This window comes from Castor canadensis, chromosome 7 (genome assembly GCF_047511655.1).
Source record: "Castor canadensis chromosome 7, mCasCan1.hap1v2, whole genome shotgun sequence".
NCBI classification, from domain to species: Eukaryota; Metazoa; Chordata; class Mammalia; order Rodentia; family Castoridae; genus Castor; species Castor canadensis.
In genome coordinates this window covers 77666611-77677218 of record NC_133392.1, presented here as the reverse complement: position 1 = coordinate 77677218, position 10608 = coordinate 77666611, and the positions used below count along the sequence as shown (strand labels likewise).

General features: G+C 48.9%; 1 protein-coding gene across 1 annotated transcript in view; it reads left to right on the top strand.

The window, feature by feature from the left end:
- Positions 1-4385: 4385 nt before the first annotated feature.
- Positions 4386-10608, top strand: part of Drgx (dorsal root ganglia homeobox) — a 28838-nt gene continuing 22615 nt past the window's right edge. Inside the window, exons 1-3 of the mRNA XM_020160084.2 lie at positions 4386-4419; positions 8443-8540; positions 9425-9526. Of these exons, the coding sequence (XP_020015673.1) occupies positions 4386-4419; positions 8443-8540; positions 9425-9526 (234 nt within the window). The remainder of the gene's footprint in view (positions 4420-8442; positions 8541-9424; positions 9527-10608) is intronic.

The following is a 10608-nucleotide window of genomic DNA, read 5'->3' as shown; positions in this document are numbered from 1 at the left end:
GTTGGAGATCTTAATGCAGAACTTCAGACCCTCTACATTTTCTAAGGATTTGGGATTCTTTTCAGGAATCAATTTAAAATGACTCATAACTCAACTGCAAACAATTGAGGGTTTGCATGTACAGATGCTCCCATCTCCAGCATTTATTGCTGCTCTCAGTGTTTTTGCCATGATAGTTTTACCTTCATAGAACCAGCTTAAAATTAGAAAAATCAAACAAGCATTAGAGAAAGCAGATTCACTCTGTTATTAATTGACATAGAGTTGTAGAGCTCTCATCACCTGGGCAGGAGCCCAGCACATCCCCTGCAACATTTTCAGGGGCCAGAGCCTGGGTCACCATCAGCCCCCTCCACCTAAGCTGGAACTGTTTGCCTTTAGGAACGGAGCCCAATTTTCAGCAATGGGGATGTGCGCACGGGGATAAGCCTCTGCAATGCATCTGCACAGGAGTCTTGGGGTGTGTGTATTACTCCTGTCCCCTTTATAATTATTTTAAAACATGAGCAACCTTGAAAGTTGAATTCCCCACTCTGTTCTGGCTTTCTCTGCCCTGCTGGACAAGAGGTAAGGTAGCACATCGTATTTAGTAACCAGAAAATGATTCTTATATGAAATGCAGCTTCTGCAGTTGCTGGGATTAAATACGGGGAGTAAGAGCCTTGAGGACCACAGAACAGTCTTGGTGTGGAGGTTGGAGGCAACCCAGGTGGGGGTGGGGCCGGCCGGCAATAGGAGAATCTGCTGAAATATGACTCCGTGTTTTAACTTTAAATACGCATTTCTGTCTGAATAGAAGCCCCTTCTAATGTCTCCTGCAGCTTTGATTTTGGAACACGTCACATTCCTCATTAAAGCAATCACTGTTAAAACATAAAGCAACACAGGATTTATTTCTTCATTAAACTGATGATCCGTATATGAAGCCAATTAACATTATGAGTCTGGTGAACATCAAGTGTAAAGAGGTTAGAGAAAATTAAAAGCAGTCACCTTGGTCTTTAGATAAAGAAAGTACACTTTTAGGTTGTAAATTATCAGAGTGTCCAAGCGGGACAGATCGGCGAATTTGGTTAATTGGAAAATACATTTTACCGCACAAGAATTAAGGAAAAATAACCGTTTCATTACTAACGCCCTTTTGGGGGGTGGAGGGCGACCATAGCAAATATCTATTAGTCACCTTCTCCAGGGCCCCAAGTATCGGAGACAGTCAAGGGAAAAGGGGGTCCCTGCCATCAAAGTTTGCGGTAGCCCTTGGTTCCGGAGGTTGTTTGTTTATTGACTGTTTTGCCAACAGGAACGAGTCCAGCCTAGCTGCTCTGGGAGACGGACGTCGGGAGAGGCGAGGCCGAAGGTCTCGAGCTGGCGTGGAGCCCCGCGCGAGGTGGGTGTTTTCCGGGAGCTCGGCTGGTTGTCCAGCCGGGGCCGCGGCCGGGCTCGCGTGCAGGGGCGCTGGGAGAGCCGGGGCCAGGCGGCAAGGAGTCCTGGGATGTTTGTCTGCTGGAGACGCCGGGTAGGACCTGCGCAAGGCACCGCGCTGAGCTCGCGTCCCAAATAACTTTTACAGATTTGCAACGGGAGAAGGTCAGGGTCTGTCCCGGAACGCCTGGGATCTGGCTGGGCGGGCCCTGCAGCAGCGCAGCTCAGGACCCTGGAACGGCTCACTGGACCCGCTGCTTTTCCGGCCAAAGTCCGGGCATTGGGTGGGGAGATCAGTGCTGCTGTCCAGGGTTCTGATCAGCCGGGACAATCGGGAAGTGCTGCTCGCAGACCTGAAACAAACCTGTCCAGTACTGGGACATCGCTGGGCCTTGATAGGAACCTCTGTCTTTCGAGGTCAGTGTTGGGGACCAAAGACCGAGACTTGAACCTCACTGGTTTCTAGGGCCAAGAGACGCCGGGCGCTGGGCTGCCGGTGCTTAAGGTTCCCGCATAGATATCCACGTGCGCCTGGAGCATCTTGGAGCCAGCCGGCTCCCCTTCCCCATCTCGCTTCACAGACCCTAGGCTTCCGAGGCACATAGGGCAAGCTGGCGGGGAACGGTAGCCCAGGGCAGGAGGGAATCTGAGGGGTCTTTTGGCAGACCGAGGAGCTCAAGGGGACCTCAGGCTCTTGAAAAGGGCTGCAGAGGGCAGGGGTCCTCTGAAGGAGACAGAGACAGCGCCTGCCTGGGGCTGAGAGAGGGTCGGCTCTCGGAGCTCCAGTCCTCTGCATGAAGTGGAAATCGCGCGCTTGGCTGTCCCGCCGGCCCCAGCCAACCACCGCACCCGCCTCCCAAACCTGTGGGCGCTCTCCTCCCCGGCGGGCCCCAGGATTCGCGGAGTCAGTGGCCCTGGCGGAAAACAGGAGCCTGGAGTCTCTCGGCTCTGACCCAGCAGGAGTTTCCAAAGGCTCCTTGCTCGCGGCGGGGCCGATCCCGCACCGGGCGGCCGAGCGCGGGGAAGAGCCGCTTGGTTGAAATAGGCCCTGACTTGCCTTGGCCGGAGCGGCGCCACGTCTTCTTCCCCGCTGTTTTCGGAGGGGTGCCAACGGCTCGGGCAGAGCCCAGCACTCAGCCCTGCAGCTCCACGCTACTCGCCCAAGGCGGGTGTCCACTCGTGGGCCCGCCAGGCCTTCTGTTTCCAATGCGCTATGTCTTTAAGATCAAGTCTGGATCCTGGGCCAGGCAGGGACCGGACCCACCGCCTCGCCAAGGCTCCCGATCGCAGCATTAGAATGTTTATAAAATATTTAATTTACGCAGTCTGTCCAAGAAGCCATCGTCCCAAAATAAAATCGGTAGTCTAGACGGAACACAGACACCAGAACTTATCAACAGTTGTCTGACTTGCATCTTCTGATGCATCTTGAGTGGGTCATAATACCAACTTTATTTTCAGTGGTGCATAAATTAATTACACGCATTTAATAACCAAAATATCATTATATTCCCCCTTTAATATCATAAAGGCTTTCCGCCAGGGAAGCACTTAATAGTGCAGGGGGCCGTAACGGGCTATTATCCTGGTGTAATGCTATTACAGAACCAATTATGCGCCATTAGACTTGCTTTTTTTGCAGTTTATGTGATTTGATCCAATCCCGCGCCCCTGACTTGAAAATTTCAGCCTGGTACTTTAGAGTTTAATTTTCACCCAGGCAGAGAGAAGGGCGGTCTCTCTCCGCTGAGTGTGGGCCTCGGATGCATTTTAAAAGTAATTGCGAAGGGTCCCACCGCATATCATTTGCATGGAGAAGAGAACATAAATTCAGGGACCCCTTGCTGAGAACAAAATCAAACTTTCCTTTTGTACGATCGCTTGGAAAGGGAGGCCGTGTGCAAAGAGTCCCCCCAAAACCCATCCGGCGGCGACAATTAGCAGCGCTTTGTCAATTCGCAGCCCGGGAGTCGCCAGGCCTCTGACAAGGGCGAGCTCAAATTCAGTCTCTCCCGGAGAAAGAAGGTTTGAGTCTGAGGGGACACGGTTGGGGTTGGGTCGAGTGTTTGGAAACTAGCCTCTTCTGGGGGGTGATGTTGGTGGTGATTGTTTCTACCCTCTTTTAAAAGAAAAGAGGAAAAACATTCCTGATGTTTGCTGAGAAATGACGGATTTTTTTTTTCTTACACCACGTGGGCCATTTGTAAGGCCCAATAGACCTATCCAAGTTACTCGCTGTAGACAGCGCTGGAAATAATCAGATTAAGGCCAATTATGCGTGAGATTATAAAGGCGAGTGCTGAGCGGCGGCGCGCGCTGTAGACAGACAGCAAGACATCTGGCCACTTCCCGAGTCACTTCTCTGGTCCTGCGGGCACCAGCAGCGCCGAGCCCCGCCCGCCGCCAGCCGAGCCCCGCGTGCGGACCGGAGGCGGTCACGTTTCGGCCTCCTAGCCCGCCGCCCGCGGAGGTACGCGGGCTTTGCTATCCACTCCCCGGGCTCCCTGCGCCGGGCCTTGGGGCTCCACTGCTTTCCTGGCCAGAGCTACCGCGCGCGCAGATGGTCTTGCGCGCTCACCCGACCCGGCTGCGGTGGCCAGGTGCAGGGGTTGCTGCTGGGGCCCCTGAGAGCCGGGAACCAGACCGTGCGGTTTGATGCTGGGGCCAGGGCAAGGGCATTGCTGTGTAGGAGGCGGACCCACCCGAAGGGCTGCGCCTCGGGGTCCAGGCTTCCAACTGCAGGTGGTGCCACCTTCCCTCCCGTGCCTGCCGTGGGCCGAGGGCTTTGGCAGGGGGCTGTCCGGAGGGGAGTTCGCCGTGCGCCCCAGGGCAGGCCAGGAGCTCAGGCAGGAGACTTATGCTCTATCGCTGTTTGCTTTCTAGCCAGGCCGGAGCTACGCGCGCCGGTCCGTGCCGCCACCACCCTCCCAAGTCCACCCTTCCAGAGGATCCCACCGTCGGTGATGTTTTATTTCCACTGTCCGCCCCAGCTAGAGGGTGAGTAAGCTCAGAGTCCCGGGCTTCTTGGCGAGGCCGGAGCCGACCAGAAAGAGCCCTGGCGGCAGCAAGGCTGGCGGGTGATGGGGTTCTCGCCCCACGAGGGGGCAGCCGCCTGGCGGTGAGTAGGAACACCCTTAACTCCCTCCCCACATGATGCTCCATCCCTCCACACGGTCGCCACCTGCCTCCCACCTCCCTCCCCGTCTGCGTCGGACGGCCTGGGGCTATCCGTGCCGCAGGGACCCGCTGGTCCTCCCAGCACAGATGCTGGTGTCACGCCTCTAATCGGGGCTCCTTCGCCCAGGGGGCCGCATCAATCTTTCACGGTGTTTTGCAAACATCCCGGAAAGCCAAAGCCAGTTGGCCCTCTGCGTCCTGGGCCCCATCACGAGCCGGAAAGGACCCATTGCTGAACTGCCTTCACTCTGGGCGTTGGCGATGATGCGTCAGGGGCCTTACCCACAATTTTGGGCAACTTAATGTCAGTTCCTGGTGGCCCAGCTGTCTCTGGAGCCAGAGGAGCCTGCCCACCGCAGGCCTGGAGAGCCCTGGCGTGGCTTCCCCTGAGTGACTCACTGGGTTTTGGAAGCCAAACGCCAAGCTCAACCTCCACCTTCCCCCCCCCCCCAGCCCCCAGGGTCAGTGTCTGGTCTTTGAAGGTCTGCAGACCTTAGAAGAAAATTTCCCTGCAGGATCCCTGGTGTGGGGCTCTCTGCTCCCAATTGTGAGGTGGTGAGAAAAGAGCTTTTGCCTTTGGGTGCCACCGGTGGGGGCTCTCTGGGGAAGCTTAGTGTCCTCACCCTTCTGGGCTTCAACTTTCTCAGAAAAGCAGCCCCCGAGATATTAGGACTATTGTAACCCAGGGAGCAACACCAGGACTGGCTTTTGGCAACCTACTCCTATTTGATTTATTCTTGCCGGGACAATTTTGGAGGGTAAGCAATCTAGGGAGGTAGGGGCAGGGCAAAAGGTGGTGAGACAGCCTAGGTGCTTGTCCACCCTGACCCAGGTTCCTTTGAGCAGTAGCCAGCCTGCTGGGATTTCAGGAAGTTTGTTTTTAAACAAACTTGTAAAGCTTTTAGGATTCCAGCAGGACTTTCTGAAGGAGTCTGGTGAGGAGCAATGCTGAAGACATTCAGGCTCCATCAGCCTGCCTAAAAAAGGAAGACCTGGCATTTGCCTGCATGTCATCTTTTTATCCCCAAGGTCGCAAGCAGAGTAGGCCTTTTGGAAGTCAGAGAGGTACATGCCCCTGACACTGTACCCCAGGACTGGAGGAGATCCTCCCCCAGCATGATGGGTGCACCATCTCTGTGCTTCTAAACCCAGAGATCTGAACTGATTGCCAGCCCACAACTCAGCCTTCTGGTCAAAGTGGGGAAGGCATTTAGCAAGTGGCAGACATCCTGGTGACCTAGGGGGAAAGCTCTGTCTGCAAGGTGCAGAAGTGCAAAAGTGACTTAAGGACAATCCTGGCTCCAGCTTTTTCTGAGAGTTGCTTGTTGCTCTCAGTTTATCTCACTTTTACTATGGACACCCTGGGCACCTCCTACTTCACACTGACTCCCATTGATATGACCAGAAATAAAGGAGATGGAGTTTTAAGAACATTCTAACCCTTTGTGAATGCATTTCTGTGTCAGTTTTCCAGGAAGGAGAGTTTTAATTCAGTTCAGTTTAGTCTAGCTTAGCTGAGAACAGACCTTTGGAATATGATACCTTGTTGTAGCCAATCAGTTCTTTAATTAATTTTAATTTTTAAAATCAATCTAGAGAGGGAGACAGGAGAAAGCAAAACATGGCTCAAAAAATCTCACTTCTCAGATAGTTTTGCTGATATTAAATTGAAAAGTACTGCATGGATCTATCTGCCTGAGTTCAAATAGAACAGAAACGTCTACACTGACAAATGAAATTCTCTTCATCTTTTCCTAAAGGCACCTGTTGCTTGGGCTTCATTATGAATTTCTCAAGAAAAACATGCTTTCTCTCTCATGTATTATTTTTCTGTTATGATTTATTTGCACTGTGGTTACATTATCATTCTGTACTTTTTTTTAACTTCATAATACACCTTGGAGATTTTTCCATGTCAGTGTGAGTGAATCTACTTAATCTTTTAGACAGTTGTGTAGTATTCCATTGTATGTTTTGCAGAAAGTGTCTACTGATGGGTACTTTGGATCTTGTTTTCTTTTTCAAATACGGTGTTTTCAGGAGCATTGTCTTTTTACTATTGGTATACTTTATATTCATAGATTAAAAATCTATATGCACATTTAAATTTTTGCTGGTTATTTAAAATTACCTTCTGATAAGGCTGCACCAATATTTATTCTTACAAATGATAAAAGAACATGTACGCAAAATTTATTTGTACTAGATATTGTTATGCCCATAATTATTACTTTTTGCCCAAATGGTAAAAATATTATTTCATTGTTCTGTTGTGTTTTGTTTAAGTAGTTTTGAGGCTTAAAATTTTTGTAAGACTTTCAGCCTTCTCTTTATTTTTAAGCAAAAAAGGATGATCTCATCTGTTCTTCTTTTCTATTAGGTTGTCAATCTTTTTTTCTTATTAATTTGAAGAAGTTAGTTTTTTTTAAGATTCAACTTAATGTACAACGAATCTCATAAAGATGTTGCACATACAATTGTGAGACAATTTGGGACAATGAGGTGTAAGAGGACTGGGAAGATGGTGATTGGAGATCCTCAGCGATTGTATTCCGTCCTTACCAGTCTTAAGCATTGTGTTTCAAGAAGGAGATAATTTTGCTTATTGCAAAATAATGGAAATAAAACTGCTTTGAGGCCATCCCTTTCAAGTGCCTATGGAGTTGGAAAGAAATATTTGTAACTAGGGTTTTGAGGAAGGTTGCAATTTGGAAGGGAAGATGGAAGGAGAAGGCTGTAGCCAAGCCAAGGGGGTAGAATAATTCCTATAGCCCCTCCCAAATAGATAGAATTTGAAAATGCCTGAAGGAACTAGCTTCCTAGGAGTGAGGTCCAAGGGGTGTTGTCTGGGTGCTGTGGGTTGAGAGCCACGATCACATGAACATGCAGCAATTCTGAAAACAGATTCCATGGCAGGTGAAGTGTTTGCTGGTTAATGGAAACTTGCTCATTTGTTTTCCTAAGAAGCCATTGTGGACTATCAAGTAAATAGTGCACATTTGGAAAATGATCTGAATGCACGTTTGGGGCCAGACTCTGTTCTGGCTTTATCATGAGCATAGAAGGCTGCTGGGGAGGACGATGTGTTTCTTTTCTAGGGAAGCAGGAGTAGTTGGTACTTCCTAGGGCCTGGCTAGAGAGTGGGTGCCCTTTGCGAGTGGCCCTTTCCAAGCCTGCTTGGCATTCAAGACAATTGCTATCTGTGCAGGCTTTTTGTTAATTGACATCTATATAACAGATTCACTATGGTGCTGATGAGCTGTGACCAATGGTAATTAATATTCATTTATAAACCTCTTCCTTCCTCGAGTTTTGCACTTGTAGGTGAAAAGCATAGTGAAAAACTTGTTTTTTCTTTCCCCTTCCTTGCCTCCCTCATCCCCAGCCTTTAATCCTTGGTTGTTATAGCAACAGGGGAGGTAAACTAACAGGTGAGGAAAGGAAACATGCAGCCTTCTAGTGAAGGTGAGATGAAGGCGTAGAGGACAGAGGTGCAGCTGCTAGCGGGCAGATGGCCTCAAGCCACTGACCCCTCTTGGCTCAGAATCCAGAATTTCACAAGGATGTACTAGACCATCTTGGGGATTAAGGTCTCTGTTCCCCTATGCAATACGAACAGTTGGGCCTAATGGCAAAGTTTTTTTTTTTTTTTTTTTTGGAGAAAAAGAGTAGGAGAGAGTGGAAAAGAGGGGTTTTGAAAAGAGAAGCAGAAAAAAAACCAACCCACTTTTGGACTCAGGCTCTGAGTCTGGTGAGTGTGCGTGTGAGGTGGGCGGCTGCGTGTGTCTGGGTTCTGAGGACCAGGGGCTTTCTGCTCAGGCTGATCCAGTTTGCTCCCAGTAGGCACTGCACCCTTTGGCAACCATGCTACAGGGGATTTCGATGATGGGTTTCTGCGTAGAAAGCAACGCCGGAACCGAACCACCTTCACTCTTCAGCAGGTAAGGATGAGTCTCTGCCTGAGAATTAGCTGCTTTCCAGCTCCCCCAAAGGCAGAGTTGAGCAACTCTTCCTGGTCTTTTAAAATAAGGTTGACTGCGTGTGTTAAGTGGACCTTCCTGTTCTCTTGAGCAATTTATGTATCAAGGAATCTGTTTGGGGGAGGACAGATGGTTTTGACCTTGTAATTTCAGTGAGGAGGCAATAATGATCTCTCTCACTTGGCTTAGGCTGAGGATTTGAAGCACATTTCCATGTTAGCATTATCATTTGAGGAAGGCAGGTCAGCATTCGTATCCCCAACAGATAGATGGGAAAAACTGGGACTCACGAAGTTGACTAACTCATAGACAGTACTGTCACCCATGAGTGGAAGGTTGACCATTGGAATGTTGCCACGACATTTCCTGAATCTGGGTTTTCCCCTGAGATCAGCCTCTGTCCTCCTCCTGAGTAAGCTGGGGCAGTTGGGAGGGTGACACCCACAGCAGTAGGAGGTTTCTGTGGGGCAGGCCCAGTGAGGGTCTACAGGTTGATTTACTTCTTTAGGCCCTGTGGAAGAAGCTATGAGAGTCACGCTAACTGTTCTTAAGGCCACCCTTATAATTTTGATTCCCACGATAATATTTAAATGCAAACGCATAGAAATATTCACACCTCTCTGCTTATTTCCATTTCCCGGGGGAGGACTGAGGTTGTTAGTAAATCTTGACTAAGTTATCTGGGATTGCAGAGTCTTCTGGAAGAATCGTTCTCTGTCTCCTCCCTGGATTTGATCTGGGACACTCCCTCACTACCTCCTCACCACTGGTAGCAGACTTGAGATAGGCATCTGCTTCCTCATCTCACGCAGCCTCTCACTACTGAATCTTTTTCCTCTCGCTAGCTGGAAGCTCTGGAGGCAGTCTTTGCCCAAACACACTACCCAGATGTCTTCACCAGAGAAGAGCTAGCCATGAAAATAAACCTCACAGAAGCCAGAGTGCAGGTAAACCTTCTTTTTAATTATTTAACTCTCTAATATTAAAACTGGCAAACTTTTTTTTTTGACATCATGACTGCAGAGTGCACATTTGGCCAAAGAACGCAAATGAAGACTATCTGTCATTTTCATGATGCGCTTTAATAACGTCAACATAATGTGGAATATTAGATTAGGTTGATTAATCGGTCATTCATAATTAACTAGTGATAATGTTCTACACTAATTTGTCCGCGTCTCTAAGGTACTAAATTACATCAATGCACATCCATTTCCTTGCTTTGGAAAAAAAAAAAAAAGAGCTGAGATGCTATTCTCAAAGCAGATCTGACCGCTCCGGGGTGAGGCCGGTCAATTGCAGAGAACCGCCTTTTCAGACGGGAAGCAGGACAGAATCTGCTTTCCAGAAATTGCCTCATGTCCATCTTTTCCCCTGCACACGGACTCTTTCAGCAAAGTGGATCCGAAGAACACGTGCAATTTAAAAATCTTTAAGCCGCAGCAGCAAAAGGGCTGAGCAGAGATGGGCACGGCTGGCAGGACTGTTTCTAAGCAGGATTTCTTTCTCAAAGCTGCACAGTGATTATGTTTAAGTGCACAAACTGCCGAGCCCAGCAGATGTGCCCGGGTGGGAGAGTAACCGATTCACAGTGCTGCCTCTCTGGGCGAGCTATTCTTTGAGCACAATTATATATTCATTTTATTTATAGGGTCTCCTCCATGCTGTTTCTGTTCTTTTTTATGTAGGGGCTTGGGGTTAAGACTATGCAAAGATCTAATTGTAGGAAATATAATAGTTTGCTTTCGGTTCCCCTGGGTCATGTTAGTATCTCTTAAAAACCAATGGCTGAAGAGAGATAATGGAATTCTGAGCAGTAAATTGGGGGTTGTAAACAAATTATTTCCCCTATAATCAGATTATGTGATCCTGATTATTAAATCTGAACATGAATCATTGGTCATATGCGGACAAATTAAACTGATTATTATTTGGAAATGAAAATCTTCTTTGGCCCGGATACCGGCTATCGTTTCTTTTTTCAATGCCAGCTTGCCAATAGCTGCCTAAAGACTGAACTGCAAATTGA